General features: G+C 21.0%; 5 protein-coding genes across 8 annotated transcripts; 2 read left to right on the forward strand and 3 right to left on the reverse strand.

Moving 5' to 3' along the window:
* Positions 1 to 353: 353 nt before the first annotated feature.
* LOC726235 (lymphoid-specific helicase) lies at positions 354 to 4,042 on the forward strand. The gene is made up of 7 exons (XM_026444278.1): positions 354 to 649; positions 1,065 to 1,414; positions 1,501 to 2,078; positions 2,159 to 2,817; positions 2,908 to 3,302; positions 3,539 to 3,797; positions 3,887 to 4,042. The coding sequence occupies exons 1-7, from the start codon at positions 589 to 591 to the stop codon at positions 3,955 to 3,957; spliced, it is 2,373 nt and encodes a 790-aa protein (XP_026300063.1). The 5' UTR covers positions 354 to 588; the 3' UTR covers positions 3,958 to 4,042.
* Positions 4,043 to 4,292: 250 nt separating this feature from the next.
* Positions 4,293 to 7,894, reverse strand: LOC412000 (uncharacterized protein KIAA1841). 2 transcript variants are annotated; one of them, XM_006559860.3, is made up of 9 exons: positions 7,810 to 7,894; positions 6,860 to 7,580; positions 6,373 to 6,753; positions 5,933 to 6,199; positions 5,543 to 5,837; positions 5,183 to 5,411; positions 4,854 to 5,127; positions 4,530 to 4,711; positions 4,293 to 4,446 (listed from the first exon to the last, which is right to left on the reverse strand). In XM_006559860.3, the coding sequence occupies exons 1-9, from the start codon at positions 7,892 to 7,894 to the stop codon at positions 4,331 to 4,333; spliced, it is 2,550 nt and encodes an 849-aa protein (XP_006559923.1). In that variant the 3' UTR covers positions 4,293 to 4,330. The 2 variants fall into 2 exon arrangements, with proteins under 2 accessions (XP_006559923.1, XP_016773411.1); XM_016917922.2 differs by having other exon boundaries at positions 4,293 to 4,443; positions 7,810 to 7,881.
* A 965-nt stretch (positions 7,895 to 8,859) lies between these two features.
* Positions 8,860 to 17,479, forward strand: LOC726291 (rabankyrin-5). Of its 3 annotated transcripts, none has more exons than XM_006559861.3 (13): positions 8,860 to 9,164; positions 9,228 to 9,414; positions 9,514 to 9,623; positions 9,707 to 9,966; positions 10,060 to 10,209; positions 13,043 to 13,446; positions 13,767 to 14,483; positions 14,822 to 15,094; positions 15,299 to 15,740; positions 15,863 to 16,060; positions 16,229 to 16,469; positions 16,698 to 16,953; positions 17,035 to 17,479. In XM_006559861.3, exons 1-13 carry the CDS (start codon positions 9,161 to 9,163, stop codon positions 17,162 to 17,164), a joined length of 3,372 nt encoding a protein of 1,123 aa, XP_006559924.2. In that variant the 5' UTR covers positions 8,860 to 9,160; the 3' UTR covers positions 17,165 to 17,479. The 3 variants fall into 3 exon arrangements, with proteins under 3 accessions (XP_006559924.2, XP_001122042.3, XP_006559926.2); XM_001122042.5 differs by having other exon boundaries at positions 8,873 to 9,164; positions 9,225 to 9,414; XM_006559863.3 differs by lacking the exons at positions 8,860 to 9,164; positions 9,228 to 9,414 and having other exon boundaries at positions 9,508 to 9,623; positions 10,064 to 10,209.
* On the reverse strand, positions 10,504 to 12,699 carry LOC100578472. The gene is made up of 4 exons (XM_003249530.4): positions 12,324 to 12,699; positions 11,369 to 11,554; positions 11,071 to 11,250; positions 10,504 to 10,994 (listed from the first exon to the last, which is right to left on the reverse strand). The coding sequence occupies exons 2-4, from the start codon at positions 11,430 to 11,432 to the stop codon at positions 10,720 to 10,722; spliced, it is 519 nt and encodes a 172-aa protein (XP_003249578.1). The 5' UTR covers positions 11,433 to 11,554; positions 12,324 to 12,699; the 3' UTR covers positions 10,504 to 10,719.
* On the reverse strand, positions 17,359 to 18,436 carry LOC726316 (cytochrome b-c1 complex subunit 6, mitochondrial). Its single transcript, XM_001122063.4, has 2 exons — positions 18,177 to 18,436; positions 17,359 to 17,661 (listed from the first exon to the last, which is right to left on the reverse strand). Exons 1-2 carry the CDS (start codon positions 18,264 to 18,266, stop codon positions 17,488 to 17,490), a joined length of 264 nt encoding a protein of 87 aa, XP_001122063.2. The 5' UTR covers positions 18,267 to 18,436; the 3' UTR covers positions 17,359 to 17,487.
* Positions 18,437 to 18,511: the final 75 nt, after the last annotated feature.

Below are 18,511 nucleotides of genomic sequence, written 5' to 3' on the forward strand. Positions count from 1 at the left end.
ATATAAAATAATATTAATATTGAAATTGTTATTTAAAAGAAATTTTGATTAAATATTAATTATTTTTTTTAACTTTCTTAAATTAAATTAAATTTAAAAAATAATATTTTATTAAATTAGTTAAAAATTTATTTTTTGTTAAAGAAAATTTAATAAATTGTTATTAAAATTAATAAATATAAAATAAACATAAATAATATATATCTTCTTTTAATAATTTCTCTTGTTTTTAATTTTAAGTATTAAAAGAATCTGTTATTAATTTCTGTTATTTTTAAAATTTTTAAATCTATTTTAATAATTGTTATTATTTAAAATAATTACATAATTTATTAAAAAGGAAAAAATAATGTTATTATATCATGTTTCATGCGATAACTTTTGTAAATAAGATTTTTTTTATATTATCTTTAAAACTAACGGTGAATTTAAAATGGTGAATGTTATTGGTCCAAGTCGATCAAGTTAATGATTTAGCGGGATTTAGTATTTACACGTGAAATATTCACATTTATTTCTGTTTTTAAGTTTAAGAACTTCAAGTATCATTATTATTTATTAAATAGTTAATTATTTATCAAATGGAAAATGGAAAATAATAATTGTGATATAAAAAATGATATTTCGAATGATACGACTTTGGTTACAGGTAAAACTTTCATATTAAAAGTAACAATAAATTAATCACTCATAATAAAATTTTGAAATCAAATTTATATTAATAAAATAAATTTTAAATATGAAATTAAAATTTATAATATAAATTTAATGTTTCAATCTTGTATGAAATATTAAATATCTTTTATTATTCTTTTATATTTTATGTTGATTTCTATTTTATTATGATTTTTATTTTAAAATAATTATATTGAAATGATTAAAAATTTTTAATTTTATACAATAATTATAAAATATATTTCTTTTTCTAAAAAAAGAATTTGAATGATTTAATAAACAACTATATAATAATAAACAATAATTTAAAAATATATATCAATTTTATATTTAAAAATATTTTTTATTAATAATTTTTATTATTAATTTTATTTTTTACATGTAAAAAGACAATTCAAAAATTGTGAACAATGTAAAATTTAACAATGAACCTTTAGAAACTTCTACAATAAGTGAAAGGAAGAGAAAATTACAGGAAAAAGCTAAAAATAGACAATTAGCAGAAGAGAAATATAATCTTGAAGTTCAAGAACAACAATATAAACGATTAATGCATTTATTAACTAGAAGCAAATTTTATGCTTCATATATTGTTAATAAAATTGACAACAGTTTAGAGAAAGATATTAATAAAACTAATAAAGCCATAAAAAAAATAAATTCTATAGATGAAAATAAATTACCTCAAGAAAAAGAAAAGAAAAAAAATCGTAATTTAAAAAAATATATATCCAAAAATGTAAATATTATAATGTAATATTTCTTATTTTTTTTCATATTATTTTTTATTTTTTTAGTGATTTATAATTTTGTATAATTTTGTAGGTACAAGAAAAAATAAGTATAAATAAAAATAGTTTGAATTTAAGTGTAGAAGAGATTGAAAATGAATTAATCAATGATTCTGAAAATGCTGATAATATTATTGTTGAAATACCAAAATATTTTAATGGAGATTTACGAGATTATCAAAAAGAAGGTCTCAGATGGCTAAAAATTCTTTATGAAAATGGTTTAAATGGAATCTTGGCTGATGAAATGGGTCTTGGAAAAACAATTCAAGTTATAGCTTTACTATGTCATCTTATTGAAAAAAAACAAGATGGACCATATTTATTAGTAGCTCCTCTTTCAACTATACCAAATTGGGTATTAGAATTTGAAAGATTTGCACCAAAATTACCTGTTGTAGTATTTCATGGAACACAAGAAGAAAAAATAATATTGAAGAAAAAAATTAAACAAAAATATAAAATTACAGAAAATTATAGTATATTACCAATTGTGCTTACTAGTTTTGAAGTACCATTACATGAGAATAGTTTTATTAAATCTTTAAGTTGGAGATATATAATAGTAGATGAAGGACATAGAATTAAAAATCATGAATGTCAACTCATTAAGTAAGTTAATTAAAATTTAATTATTTATGTATATTACAAATATCAAATTATAAATAAGATAATTTATTATGATTTTATAGGCTCTTGAAGTCTTGTAAGTCTATGAATAGACTTTTATTAACAGGTACACCATTACAAAATAATTTAGCAGAATTGTGGTCATTATTAAATTTTTTATTACCAGAAATTTTTGATGATTTAGCTGTGTTTGAATCATGGTTTAATGCAAAAAAACATCAGGGTGATGAAGGTGCTAAAAAATTCTTAAAATTAGAAGAAGAAAAACGTGTACTATCATCATTACGTGAAATATTACAACCATTTATGTTAAGACGTGAAAAAAGTGATGTTTGTTTAGAAGTACCACCAAAAAAACAATTAGTTGTTTATGCTCCTTTGACAGAATTACAACATAGTTTATATAAAGCAGTATTAAATCATGATATAGATCAGTTAAGTAAAATTGAAGAAGAACCAATTATATATACAGAAGATGGTAATAGACCTAAAAGAAAATGTGTTTTAAGAAATATGAATAATATTATGAACTTTAACTTTGAAAATAAAATATTATCAAATAATTCACTTCAGCAAAGTGATGAAGATAACGATGAAGAAAATACAAAATCTTGGAAAGAAATAAGACCTGGAAATAAAAAAGATTTATCAATGTGGAAAAAATATACTGATGTTACAGAACGGAATCGAGATTTTTTAATTAATGTTCAGACTCGCAATCGTAAGTTATTTATTTATGTCAATCATATACAAATCATTCATAACAAATAAAAAAATATTTCATTTTTACTCTTTTTTTTTTTCATTTCAGTTTTTTTATATAAAAAAATTGTAAATCATCCATATTTAATACATTGTCCACTAGGCCCAGATGGCTTGCCAAAAATAGATGAAGAATTAGTTACATCATCTGGTAAGCTTCTGGTCTTAGATGCAATGCTTGCAAGACTTAAAAAACAAGGGCATAAAGTTTTATTATTTTCTACCATGACAATGATATTGGATGTTATTGAAGATTATCTTTCATTACGTGATTTTAAATATGTCAGACTAGATGGCTCTATTAAACTTTCAGTCAGAAAAGAAAACATTCAAAATTTCAATACAAATCCTGAAATATTTCTATTTCTTATATCTACAAGAGCAGGTGGTGTTGGATTAAATCTTATTGGAGCAGATACTGTTATTATATATGATTCTGATTGGGTATATTGGTTTTTATATTTGTTTTTTTTTTTTTTTATAAAACTTAAAAGAAAATAGAAGTTTTGATAAAAAAATATTTCATTGAAATTAAAAAAATATATCATTATTGAGTTATATTTTTAAAAAATTTTATCAAAATATTTTTTTTTTATTATTTTTCATTATTATTATCCCTATTGATAATTATAAAAACTGCTTTTATTAAAAATAATTATTAAAATAAATCTTTTTTACAGAATCCTCAAGTAGATATACAAGCTATGGCACGTTGCCATAGAATAGGACAGACACGTCCAGTAATGATATACAAATTATGTACCAAAGGAACTATTGATGAAGTAATTATTAATCGCGCTGAAGCAAAACGCCTTTTAGAAAAAGTAGTAATTTCTAAATCTGTTCAAGGAATAAATATTAATAATAAAGCAGATTTATTGAAACTGCAAAAACTTTTACAGTCAAAAGAATGTCAAATAGTTGCATCAAAAAATGAAGGTAAATCATTAATGTTTCTTTATATAATTATAATATGTATATTTCATATGATTTTAGTAATAATTAATTTTTAATATTTTTCAATACAGTTTTTACAGAAAAAGAACTTAACAATCTGTTAGATAGAACTGAATTATATGAGAAACAAACAGAATCCTAAATATATATCTCAATTTTTTTCCTAAAAATAGTATTATACAAATAATATAAGTATTTCTTCTAGTTTTATATTATTTTAATTACTACATAATATTTATTTTTGTACCATTTATTCTAAGATTTATTTAATTTTGTAACAAAATCTTAAATAAAGATTGAAAAATATTATATATATTTTTATCAATTGTATATCTTAATAATTATTATAGAGATATATAATTTTTAAATAATTTTATAAATAAATTTTAGAAATAAGTTAAATAAATTAATTTTAGAAAAATATATACAAATTTGTTCATTTAGTATAATAAATATTAATTAATAAAAGTCCAACATACAAAACATTTAATAACAATTATACTAGTCTGAAATACTTATGATTTATTTAATTTTGAACGTAGAAAATACTTCCCAGTTATATTTTTATTTTTATAAGACTGATTTAGTTGATCACGAAGTTCAGTTTCCAATTTTGTATAAATCCCTCCTGCTTTAAATAGTATTATTTATATATATATTTATTTATAATAAAAACTTTATATTTTCTAAAAATATAATATTTAATAAATATACCATTTAATTGTTTTTTTATCCGATTATGTTTATTAGACGATTTAAATAATGAAGAAGAATCTGCAGATATTCTTTTTGTTAGAAGTGCTATCATTTGTAAAGCTGCACTTTCTTCGAAATCTCTTTGATTATCTTGATTATGTCTTACATTTAAATTACCACTCCAAGATCGACCATTATTTCTAAAATTATTTATAATATATAATATAATAATAATTATAAAAATATAATAAATATATTAATAAATAATTTAATAAATATAAATAATTTAAATATTTTAAAACAATATTATAATATGTATTTTTTCTATATAAGATATATCACCTCCACATTATTTCATTTCTAAATTTTTTTTTAATTTTATTTTTTGATTTTAATGAAGACCATGCATGAGATTCTTCACTTTGATTTGATTCTTCATCAATGCTAGTATTTTCATAAGTTGTAATACCATCATCTATATCACTATCTGTTATCGAAGATGTAATTGATGAAGTATCAGTTGTAATAGAAACTTGCTGACGAATTTTTTGTAATGATTTTTGTAAATCTTGCATTTGGGATAAACGTCGAAATCCTGATCCACTCCAAATTTTTCCTAAATATTTGTTATTATTATTATTTCTTTATAAAATTAAAAAATATTAATTTACCTAAAAGTCCAAGTTTTGGTCGAGGTGGAGCAATTTCTAAACCAACCCACCACATTACATCTTTGCACATTAATTTTCCTGGTTGAAGTGATACATCACGAGCTACTAGTCTAGTAATTTTTTCTGGGAAAAATAATTGTGGTGGTTCCATAACTATTACTTCTCTATGTACTGTAAAAATATTCAATATACTTATATCTCTTTGTGTCCTAATATCTGGGATATGTTCCTAAAGTGAAAAAAAATATGCTATATAGAAATGGAAAAAATAAAATAATTTAATACTATTACTACAATTATAAAACTTATATTTTTTAAAAGTTTTTAAAATAAAAAAAAGTGATACTAACAAATGCTTACCCTATACCTACAACCTTCGTGATTTGGTAATACTTCAAATTTATATGCTCTTTGACTACAACAAGGGTATCTGCCTAAAGGAAATGGTATAGGTCGCTGTTGTTCATTAATAAAAAATTGTGGAAATTCTGCATGATAGCAGCACCATTCATATTGATGAATTGGAAAATATATATTACACTGTGTACAAAATAAAAAATGACAATCACCCCACAACCTCCAATAAACTTTACGCCACGAACGTAACTCCGTTCGAAGAGTAATAATGTAATCATTTAAAGTCCATGTTAAATCTCTAAATAATATAGATTTCATTATAATTATCTATATAATTATTTTATATAAATCTTATAGTGTTAACTTTTTATATAAGTATAATAATTAATATACCTTATGTGTTTACTATGAATATTTCCATAATTATCAATTTTCATTGCACTTGAAATACATGGTACATAATTAGAAACTGATTGAATAATATTTTTCCCACATTTACTACATTTAAATAATGTTGCTAAAGAACTATAATGTCCTTTTTTGTTATCTGGCATTACTTCAACAAGAGACATAATCAATTTACAAAATAATTTACTTTGAATTTTATCTTTTTTATCTTTCAATGCTTCAACATCTTCATTTGTAAATTGTTCTACTAATCTGAAAAAATTATCAACTAAAAATGATATATAATTAATCAAAAACAAAATAAAAAAAATAAAATTTATAAATTAAATAAACATCTATTATTTTTCATATATATTTTTTTGAATAATAAATATTTAAAGTATTTAAAATATAGAGAAATAAAATAAAGAGAAAAAGAAAAATACCTTATTAAAAGATTATCATCTAAACCAGTTAAAACTGTTGATGTTTTCAATATATCAGACATATTATCATGACAATATTGTAAGCAACTTTCTAATAATGGTTCCATTTGTAAAAAAGATGCTGACACCATTATTGGAATAACATTATTAATTTCCAAAATTGGCCATTCTGATTTTTTTATAATATCTTTTTTCACCCATCTCATTAACCAATCAAAAATTGTAACATCACAATGAACTGATATATCTATTTCTTCCAATTTTTGACCTGCTGTCACATCAGCAAAATAACGCATTTTTTGAATAAGAAGTTTTTGAGGGCAACGGAAATTTTTTTTAATATTCTTTTCTTCATCGCAAACATGAATTTCCACTTCATTGCTGTACAAGCATAGAATAAAAACTGTTATTAATTCTATAAAAAATTATTTTTTAATATCAATATTAAATTTAATTTAAATTAATATTAATTATTAATAAAACTTACTCAATTGATCTTTTACTCAATTTCTTATCTTTTTCTTTATGTGCAACATTTGTAATCGTTCTTGTTTCAATATTATTACTTAATGAATTACTTTTCTTTACTTCAGTATTTGTAATAGATTTTTTAATAATAGGTTGTGAAATAGTAGGTTTTGGAATCATATATGGCAATACAGAATCTAATAAACCTTCATGTAATACATCACTTAAATTTGTCTTCATTAAGGTAATTAACAAATTTTTAGTTGTATCTACAGATTTTATAATCTTTGCATCTTCTACTTGTAATGAAGTTTCCCCTACTTGATTGCATTTTTCAAAATCAGTTATTAAATTTTGATTATAAATATCTATTGATTCATTTTTAAACTTTGCATCTGAAGGTACAATGCAATGTACAGAATATTTAATATTGGTATTATTTGTTTCAGATGAAATTTCTTTTGTTGCATTAGTACTTTTATGTTTCTGCATGACATCACTATTAATATATTTTTCATCTGTGCTATTATAATTTTGTGTAGTACAATCTAAATCAATTTTTGCTAATTTACTCCAATCAATCTTATTTATTGAAGTCAATATTGTAGTTAAATTTTCACAATTATTATTAACTTGATATGCAAGTTTCATAAATTCAAAAAACATTCCAATTGTCAACTTTGATTGATTACAATCTTCAAGTTTACAAAATATTTCTGTCAAATCTGAAGCACATATTCCTGTTGCACATATTTATATTGAAAAAATAATATAATGAATTTATAAATGATAATTTCTTTTAACTTCTTTTAATTGCACATTAAATGTATTCGTTTGAAAAAAAAACTTATGTAAATATTATATGAGAATTATTATGAAAATTAATTAATAAAGATAAAATGAAAAGTAATAAATATCAAATATGCCATGACTTGAAGTTGGGCAATATATGAATTAATTTATAAATACCTTTGTTAGTTGTTGAAGCACACATTTCTAATAATTTATGTATATTTTCTTTCAATAATAAATTATTAATTTGATTTATTTCCATTTCTTTTAATAAATTAAAATACTTATTTTTCAATTATTATAATTAATCATTCCATTATTAAATATGTAAATATTATAAACATAATTATAATTATTTATGTTAATTGATTTTTAAAAAAAAGTAATTTTTAATTTGATGAGAAAATTCATATTTCTAATTTGAAAATTGGAAACATTATTTTTATATAAATTCATTTACTTTATAAATTTATAGTAAATACTTTTAAATTTATAATAAAATTTGACTGTAAAACTTACACAATATTATATTTTAAATTATATTTTTGTAATATTATTATTATAGTAAATTATTTTATTTTATATTATAGAGTATAAATATATAAATATATATATAAATAAATGTATGAATAATAAAAGTAAATATATATATATATATATATTTATATATATATGAAATAATCTACACAATTATTTAAAATTATAACTTAATATAATTATAGCAAAATTTTAGAGAAAAGTGAAACTTAAAAAATATTAAATTTGTAGAAACATCATATAATTGAATAGCACTGAACTATAATTGTTCATTATAATCTTGTTTATGTGATTTACCATGACAACAAATATATTGTTAGAAGCAAATATTTTATAAAATTGCGGGAAATTGTAAGAGTTAGAAACTAGTAATTTCTAGTAACTTAACTGAAACTATATCAAGTCTCATAGTCAAGTTGCATATTATTGTCGATATTTAAATATAAAAGTAGTTGATTCATTTTTTCTTTACAAATTATGTTGATAAATTCATTTTTAAAAAATGAACACACATACACACACAGACACACACACATATATATATAATATAATAAATTTAATTATTAATAAAATTGGATTTTTATAATGCCGCTACTAAAATTTATAATTTTTTATTTTAATTAGATATAGGAACTTTTTCTGTCTTTTAAAAGTGTGGCTACATTTTCTTTAGAAAAGAAAATATATACATATCTTACATATGTGAATTACAAATGTAATGAATACTGTATGTGGGCGTACGATATGTGTTAGAATCTTATTAATATATTTTTTTTAGTATCAGTGAAATCGACACTATTTTCGGAAGTTTTCTACTGAAATTTTTTATTTTTATCTAATCTATAGTATTATATATTATTATCTAATTTTTCTAATATATATTTTCATAAAATGGATTATGTGAAACAAATATAAATTAGCATAAAAAGCCGAATATGCAATAACTTTTAAATTATATTTTAGAAAAGTGAAAATAATTATTCGTATAATTATGGGTAAGTATAAAATGTACTTTTTTGTCTTTTATTGATTATTTTATATTTCAAATCCTTCAGAAGATTCTACAGAAGCTCAAAAGTGGCAACAACATTTATCTTTATTACGAGAACAGTATGTTAATTTATACAATACCAATATAGAACTTCAACGTGAATATGCTATTGTTACTGCAAATAAACAGGATACTGGATTTATTAGTAGACTTTTGACAACTATTGCATCGTTATTCAATCAACATCGTTATAGGTTTATAATTACTTTATTATCTATTATTTTATTATATATTATATCATAAATCATGATTTATAATATAAATTTGATCATTAATAAATATTTATTTTTTAGTGACATAACTATTAAATTGAGGGATCAGGAAATACCAGCACATAAATTTATATTGTCTGCTAGAACAGATTTTTTTAGTGAATCAATATTAACCGAAGTAACTATTTTAGGTAAAACATGAAAAAATATATGAAGAAAAATTATGTATAAATATATATATATAAATATAATAAAAAATATTTATGTACTTTAGATTGGACTAATTTAGAGCCAAATGTTGGATTAATATTGTTGAAATGGATATATACAGGAAAGGTGTTACAAGAAAATTTAACATTAGATTTAATGAAAGCAGCATCTAATTTTCAATTATTAGATTTAGTTGATCAATGTGAAAGATATTTAATTGGAATTGTAGGACTCAAAGATTGTGTTCAATTATATGCAGCTGCTGAAGAATTAGGCGCTCAGAGATTAAAAGAACATTGTAGTTCTTTGATTTCGGCACATTGGGTAAGAAAAGTAGAAATAAATATTAAATTATATAATTTCAATTTCCTTTTAAATGCTAATTAAACAATATTCATTAAAATTTCATGTTGTTAGGAAGATTTAACAGGAGAAGACTTTAAAGAAATGCCTGGCTCTTTGCTATATAAATTATTACAAACTAAAAGTAAATATCCTTTACATGCTGCTGTTCGAATAATGAGGGAAGATGTCGTTTTTTTATATTTAGTAGAAAATAATTCAGGGGTAAGTTATATATTTTAAATTATATGTATATTTATTTATTTGTATATAATAGATTTTATTTGTAAATAGGTTATAATAGGTTATAAGATTTTGTAATAATAATTATATTTGATACATTTGATATATATGATAGTTTTTTATTCTATTATTTTCTTTCTATAAATAGTAAAATAAAAAATACATTTAAAAATAAATTAATTAAATACTTTTTTATAATAATTAAATACATTTCACAAATATTAGTAATATCAATATCAATTTAATCTTATTCTAGTTCAATAACGATAACCAATGCAGAATTATTATGTTATCTATTTATTCAGATATTTTTTATTATTAATTTACAATTTAATGATTGATGAGATTTAATATAGTATTATAGAACAAAAATTTATTTTTATTTATTTTATAATAATTTTTTTTTAATTTTTTTTTATACTTTTTTCAAATTATTATGAATACATATTTAAAAAAATGTTCCTTATCACAATAAGTACTTAAAGAAAAATATCATAATAATGTTACAAATAGAAATACTGTTATTAATATAAAAATATTATATATATTGATGGTTTCAATTGATTGTGATGAATTGCATAAATGATGACCACAAAAACAATATTCTGGTGGACCTGCTGGTGCTCCTCTATCTTCACCAATAAAACAACCTTGTTTGTAAGCTGATGTTACAATTTCTTCTTTGTTTTGCCACTTATTATCGCTATAAATTCGTACTGTACGTTTTTGAGGAGCACAGTCCCTTTCTACAGCTGTGACTAGAGATGCTAAAAGAAGATGATAAAAAAAAACAGATTAAATATATTTTTTTTTTTAATTTATATATAACAAAAATTTACTTACTTTTAAATTTGGAATAAATTGTTCTTTTTCTACAAAGTGTAGATGAAGGACAATGTACTTGAAATCGAGAACTTCCATCAAATTGAGAACATAATAAATCAGTTTTTTCATGTCCAGGTTGTGATGCAAAACATTTAAAACATGTAATACCTTCTGTAGTTATTGGCATTATTATTATACCTAAAAATATTAAATAATATAAAATTTAAATAATTACTCATGAAATAATAGAAACTTTTTTAATATTAAAATTTTAATTATATTATTAAAATTAAAATATTTTTAAAAATAAACATACATAGAAAAATTATAGCAATTAGCAAGATTCTGTTTGATTGTTTGATTGATATTTGGAAGGTCATTTCATTTATAATTAAATAGAAATCACACAATTAGGATAGCTGATATTTACATCTATTTTGACATAATTTTCATTTACATTTCTTTATATTAAAGTTCAATTCATCATCATCATTATGCAAACCTAAAACAATTTTATTTATTAACAATATAATTACTGAGTATATTTGCAATATATATATACTGAATATTAAAAATAAAATGAAATGTTTAAAAATAAAAATTCAATATAAATATTTTTAAATGAACTATATTATTGTAATAATTAGTATATTTATATGATTTATAATGTTTTATAATGATTTATAATGTGTAACTATATATTTTCGTATTAAAAATAATATTTTGTATTTAAATTTTTATCTTTAACATTAAAAAATAATATTTGTATAAAAATAGTTGCAATAATTTACTTGAAAGTATATGATAATATTCTGTACCTTTCTTTTTCAATATCCCTATTAGATAATTATGAAATATTTAAAATTAAATAAATTACTATAATGATTTTTATAAAAATAATAGTAAAATAATTATATAATTATATAATAATCTTTAATATATAATTAATATATATATATATATATATATATATATATATATATATATATTAATATTACACTATATAATATATATTAATATATTCTAATATAGTGTAATGCTATTTTAATATAATAAAAAATTTATTATGCATAAATTATAAAAAATAAATTATAAATTTTATTTAATATTTATTTAATAACATTAAAAATATCAAATTATAATATAAAAATAAAATAATAATAATTCATAAATTTTACATAAATAAATATTAATTAAAAAATATGGGAATAATTTAATAAATTCATACTTAAATATTTAAAAATTAATATTATGAGAAATTTTGTATTTACGTTTAATTTCATCACATAATAGATTATAATTAATCAAATATTTTTACACATTCTTAAAAATTCTTCATTAATATTCACTAAACATCACATAGCGATCACAGGATTTCGATTAACTGTTTTTCGTTGTGCTACAATAAAATATATTCCTTTTAATAGAAACTGACTATGGTTAGCTGACTCTATCACACGCCACATTATGGTTATTCTATTCTTTATAAACCACTCTTCCTGTTGTATGTTGTATCAGAATCTAATCTTCACATTCTTTTTTATTTAATCTTTTACACTGCTTATGTATTTCTTAATACTAACTTGTAGGTAACACAAACATACATATATGTATATCCATGTGCAAATGTTCGTTGGGCGTACGCATATAATATACTTTGGCATAAAATCAAAACAGTGGTTCTCAATCAAATTAATTTAATAAAAGTTTTAATTTTTAAATGAAATTTATGAATATATGAAATTTCATTATTGTAATTTCATCATATGTAGTCATAAATTATATAAATTATATAAATTAAATTTAAAATAAATTAAAAATATAATTATTAAATTATCGATATGTATTTCTTTTATAAATTATTAATCTAAAAAATTCATATACATAATGAATATATAAGAGATATTTAAAATATATATATTTATAATAAATATAATAAATATATAATTATATTTATAATAAATTATTTTATTATTTTTATATTTTTCAGTTAACGAAAGCTGTTAATGCTTTGGATCATAAAGGAGAAACGCCTTTAGAAGTTGCTTTAAAATCTCGTCAACCATCGTTGGCGCGTACTTTGGTTGAACATGGAGCTGATTTAAGTACAAAAGATTTGAGAGGTTTTTCTTTACTTCAAGCTGCTATTTTTAAAGGAGATTCTTATGCAGCTGAATTTATAATAGAACAATTGGAAAATAATAAAAATATAAAAGAATTATGCGAAGCTATAAAACTGACTGGAAATGTACGGGATATAAAAAATCCTGAAGAACTTGAAGGATGTACTGCTTTACATTTGATAACAAAGCATAATTCAAAAGATATGTTAACAGTTGCATCTCGATTACTTCAAGCCGGTATCGATCCTAATTTACAAAATCATAGAGGATGGTACATATATATTATTTAAATATTTTTATATATTTTTATAATTAACTCAATATCAAACCCAATATTCAAAATCAATAATTCATTTTAAAAAGAAATAAATAATAATAACCGAATAAAAAATAGTAAAAAAAATATATAAAAATTAGAATTATTTGATATTGATTTAAAATGAATAGTTCACCAAAGACAATTATGAAATGTAGTTTTATGTTATTATGTTATTATTTGAAGATTATTTTATAATAAAATATGAAATAGATTAAACATTTAATTAAAATTATATATTTTCTTGTTAATTTTACTTTTTATTTTTTTTATAGGACTGCTTTACACAATTGTATTCAAGAGAGAAATGAATTACTTTTTGATATATTATTAGAATGCCAAAGTATAGACTTGGATAGAACTACTAATGAAGATGATACTTCATTGTGTATTGCAATGAAAACAACAGATCCATTCAATGAACTTTTTGCTAAGAAACTTTTAAGTAAAGGTGCAACTCCAAATCCTTTATATAAAAATACTGGAGACACTTTACTACATGTTTTAATAAGAGAATATAAAGAAGAAGCAGCATTATTTTTAATTGATTACTGTAAAGATAATTTGATGCAAAAAAATAAAGAAGGATATTCAGTTTTACATGAAGCTTGTAAAGTTGGATCAAAAAATTTAACGCGAGCTTTATTAAAAACTGGTTTTCCAGTTGATGAAGTTACATTGTCTACTGGTGATGCGCCAATACATATTGCCGTTTTGAATTTATATTTTGATATTGTAATAGAATTATTAGATACACCTAATTCAAATTCCCAATTAAATTTAAAAAATAACGCAAATGAAACACCTTTGAGTTTGGCTATTAAAGCTCCATTTAAAAAAGGCAAAGATATAGTTTTAGCGTTAATAAAAGCTGGAGCGAATATCAATCAATGTAATAAAGAAGGTTTAACATTGTTACATCAAGCAATATTAAAAGAAGATTCAGCAACAGCGATTTTTTTATTGGAAAATGGTGCAGATATGAATATTAGGTAAACAGTATTACAATACTTTAAAGAAAGAATCATATTTATTTATTATACCATATAATTCATTTAACTGAATATTATTTAATATTAGGCATTACAAGAAACTTTATATAAAAATTCATAAAAATAATATATTAATTATTATAATTAAAATAAAATAATTATAATTAGCAATCTATTCTTCTATTAAAATATATAAGTATAAATGAAATAATCATTTATCATAAAGATCTAAAATCTTTAAATAATTTAAATGAATACATTATCTATATGAAAATTTTTGTATGAAAGTTTTATTAATTATTTATTAATTATAATTCAATAAAAATTTTAATTATTAGGACTGCAAATGGGGAAACTCCACTACAACTTTCTGTACATTGTAGACTTGGTGAAGTTGTAGAATCTCTTTGTAAAAGGGGTGCAGATACTTCTATAGGATGTCCATTATGGGATGCATTAGATTCAGATCAAGAAGATGTAGCATCTATTTTAGTTAAATATGGAGCAGATACTGATTGTTGGAATTCTGGTCCAGATAATTGTCAACAAACATTATTACACAGAGCAATTGATCATAACAAAGAGGATATTGCACAATTCCTTATAAGGAGGTAAATAGAATATATATTTTTTTATTGAAAATAATAAAATAAAAAATATATTTTTTAAAATGATATATTAACTTTACAAAATTCGTAATTCTGATATTTTTTTAAAGATTTGGTATTCACATTTGACATATTTTTATTAAATATCATTATTATTAACATTATTATTAAATATCATATTATAAATGTAAACTTATATGTATGTAGTGGTTGTGATTTAAACGCACCTAGAAGACCTGGCCCAGATGGTACTGGAGGTGATGAAGCAAGGGATGAATGTACTCCTTTACATTTATGTTGTCAATGGGGTTTAGAACAAGTGATACAAACACTTATTGAACATGATGCTGATGTAAATGCTCGAGATATTGAAGGAAAAACTCCAATTCACGTAGCCATACAAAATCAACATTCGCAAATTATTTCTTTATTACTTTATCATCCTAATATAGATTTAAATATAAGAGATAAAAAAGGTTTAACACCATTTGCAACAGCTTTAACATTTCGGAACAACAAAGCAGCTCAAGCAATATTGGAACGGCTTCCCAAAGCTGCTGAACAATGTGATAATAAAGGCAGAAACTTTTTACATACTGCTATTCAAAAGAATGATATGGAAAGCATATTATTCTTGATGTCTATACAGGTAATCATTTTTAATAATTATGTAACAATATATTTAAATTTATATTTATCAAAATTTGAATAAGTATTTGATAAACTAATCATAAAAAATACATGTATAATAAAATGATTTTCATTTTGTAGGTAGATGTAAATTCTAGAGTTCATGATGTTACACAAACTCCACCTTTACATCTTGCTGCAGTTTCTGGAAATGAAATGTTAGTACGAAGTTTAATATTGGCTGGTGCACGTGTTAATGATACAGATGCGAATAGAAATACTGCATTGCATACTGCTGCAAAAGCAGGTCATGCATCAATTATATCTGCTTTATTACAGGTGATAAAATAATTTATATATATATATATATATATATATATATATATATATATATATATATATATATATATATTTGATCTAAAAAATACATTTAAAAAATTTTTTTAAACAATATATAATATTTAAACTAATTTAATTTGAAATAATTATTTTCTTTTTTTATTTTAGAACAATATTAATTTTGATGCTATAAATGCAGATGGTGATAATGCATTGCATGTAGCTGTAAGAGAAGGTCATGTATCAGTAGTAAGAACACTTTTAACTGAATGTACATTGGATGCAGAGGCTGTAAATCTTAAAGGAAGAAATCCCTTACATGAATTAGCTAGATGTGGAAAAGATAATGCTGCAACTATATGTGAACTTTTTTTAGAATGTATGTCACAATATCCAGTAAATAATGCAGGTAAACACATAAAACTATTTTATTTCAAAATATTAAAATTATGTTAGAATATTTATTTAGAGAAAAATAATTTTTTCTTTTATTTACTTAAAATAAAAAAAACATTATTTTTTGAATAATTTGATAATTATTTGAATTATTGATCATTTTTTAACACAAAAAATCCTAAACATTATTTAAAATAATATTTTATTATAAATTGAAATTAAAAGAAACATTTTATTCAAGATTTAGATGGCAATACTCCATTATTGATAGCTTATATGAAAGGAAACGGTCAACTTTGTCGTACTTTGGTAAAGGCTGGTGCATGTTTAGGTTCTATGAATAAAGAAGGTATTACAATTTTCAATTATCAAGTAGCAACGAAACAATTATTATACAGATTATTAGATTCCTTGACACAAGAAGCACCATGGGCTGATAAAGATCTTTGCTTAGAATGTGGTACAAAATTTTCTCTCACAATGCGAAAACATCACTGGTATGAAAATTATGAAATATTTATATAAATTTATTTAATATTTATATTAAATTATATTAAAATTAATTTGTAAACTTCTAGCCGTCATTGTGGTCGAATTTTGTGCAATAAATGTTCTGATCAAGATGTTCCAATCGTAAAATTTGGATTAAATAAACCTGTTCGTGTTTGTGCAGTATGTTTTGATGTATTGCAATTAGGTGCTGAATGAAAAAAAAGCCTAAATAAATTACATATTCATATTGTAAATAAAATAATCATTCCATATGCATTTGTCATAAAAAATATACCAAAAATTTGTATTATTTTGAGCAAACCATTATATATACTTTGCTGTATTATATGATTATTCTTGTTGAAAGTTTGTTAAAAAAATTTATAGGTATTAAATTTTAAATGAAAAAGTATCGATAAAAATTACTATTTATTGATATATTATCATTTATTCCTAACATTACATATTATCTACAATGTATTGAATTAATTTGTAACATGTTTTATAATAAAAATCACATTTTTAATAAAATCATAACCTTATTTAAGCTTAGTGAAAAGCGTTTTTGCTACACAATGATCTACACATTCTACATAATCAATTAATTCTTCCATACAAGTTTCTTCAGTTTGTTTTCTTGAATTAACACGGTCGTTACAAGTGTTTAATTTATCTTGCATAGCACTACATTTAGGTAGTCTTGAACATTTTTCCTAAGAAATAAATAACAATATATTCTGATATCTTTAAATGATTTTTAAAATATTAATATTTATATTCATAATTTAAATAATATATTATATGCATCAATGTATGATTACATAATAAAATATTATTAATTTTTTATAATTTTTTATAAATTTAGTTCATAAAAAACTGATATAGAATATTATTTTAATGAAAAAAATTTGAATGGCAACAAATTACTTAATTTTTATATTATTTAGATATATTTATTGAAAATACAAATTAATATATATATTAAAATAAGATTTTTAATTTTTATAAAACTTAATTACAAATTAATAATATTATTGATATAATTTTATATAAAATTTCAAATAAATTATATTTTATATTAGAAATAAATTAATTAAATATATACATTTATGATAAAAAAAAATAAAATAATAAATTCAATAATAAATATTAATTATGAATGTAAAACACTGAAAAATAAAATTTTGAATTATTGTAATACGAGTATTATATAACAATTTTTGCTTACACGAAGTAGTTTTTGAGGATCAACTATTTCTTCATCTTCAGCCTTTACAGTTGGGATGTAACGTTTAAAAATATTTTGTAAGAAAGACATATTTTTATTTAATTTTACACAGATTATAAATTAATTTTGAACATGCACTGAATTTCCGGCTTGTAATATGACTGTTAATTGGTAGAAAATCTTAACCTGGGTTGCTTGTCTTACAAATGAACTATATTTGATGGCAGTTGTGTTAGAAAATTTACTCAAAACTTAAGTACGATTTCTATAAATATCGTGATACATGATAAAACAAAAATGCTTAAGAAATTATATTTTATAACAAAATAAAAAAA

Source organism: Apis mellifera, linkage group LG1 (genome assembly GCF_003254395.2).
Source record: "Apis mellifera strain DH4 linkage group LG1, Amel_HAv3.1, whole genome shotgun sequence".
Lineage (NCBI taxonomy): Eukaryota > Metazoa > Arthropoda > Insecta > Hymenoptera > Apidae > Apis > Apis mellifera.

What these genes read in the sequence shown, in the direction of transcription:
- LOC726235 (XM_026444278.1), top strand. Translation starts at nt 589, where the DNA reads ATGGAAAATAATAATTGTGATATAAAAAATGATATTTCGAATGATACG. An exon ending in TGATACGACTTTGGTTACAG is followed by an intron (nt 650 to 1,064) that starts GTAAAACTTTCA and finishes ACATGTAAAAAG; the next exon opens with ACAATTCAAAAATTGTGAAC. An exon ending in AGTTGCATCAAAAAATGAAG is followed by an intron (nt 3,798 to 3,886) that starts GTAAATCATTAA and finishes TTTTCAATACAG; the next exon opens with TTTTTACAGAAAAAGAACTT.
- LOC412000 (XM_006559860.3), bottom strand. Translation starts at nt 7,894, where the DNA reads ATGGAAATAAATCAAATTAATAATTTATTATTGAAAGAAAATATACAT. An exon ending in TGCTTCAACAACTAACAAAG is followed by an intron (nt 7,581 to 7,809) that starts GTATTTATAAAT and finishes TATGTGCAACAG; the next exon opens with GAATATGTGCTTCAGATTTG. An exon ending in GATGATAATCTTTTAATAAG is followed by an intron (nt 6,200 to 6,372) that starts GTATTTTTCTTT and finishes TAATTTTTTCAG; the next exon opens with ATTAGTAGAACAATTTACAA.
- LOC726291 (XM_001122042.5), top strand. An exon ending in GGTGCAGATATGAATATTAG is followed by an intron (nt 14,484 to 14,821) that starts GTAAACAGTATT and finishes TTTAATTATTAG; the next exon opens with GACTGCAAATGGGGAAACTC. An exon ending in ATATCCAGTAAATAATGCAG is followed by an intron (nt 16,470 to 16,697) that starts GTAAACACATAA and finishes ATTTTATTCAAG; the next exon opens with ATTTAGATGGCAATACTCCA.
- LOC100578472 (XM_003249530.4), bottom strand. Translation starts at nt 11,432, where the DNA reads ATGACCTTCCAAATATCAATCAAACAATCAAACAGAATCTTGCTAATT. An exon ending in AATTGCTATAATTTTTCTAT is followed by an intron (nt 11,251 to 11,368) that starts GTATGTTTATTT and finishes TAATATTTTTAG; the next exon opens with GTATAATAATAATGCCAATA. An exon ending in AATTTATTCCAAATTTAAAA is followed by an intron (nt 10,995 to 11,070) that starts GTAAGTAAATTT and finishes ATCTTCTTTTAG; the next exon opens with CATCTCTAGTCACAGCTGTA.
- LOC726316 (XM_001122063.4), bottom strand. Translation starts at nt 18,266, where the DNA reads ATGTCTTTCTTACAAAATATTTTTAAACGTTACATCCCAACTGTAAAG. An exon ending in ATCCTCAAAAACTACTTCGT is followed by an intron (nt 17,662 to 18,176) that starts GTAAGCAAAAAT and finishes TTTATTTCTTAG; the next exon opens with GAAAAATGTTCAAGACTACC.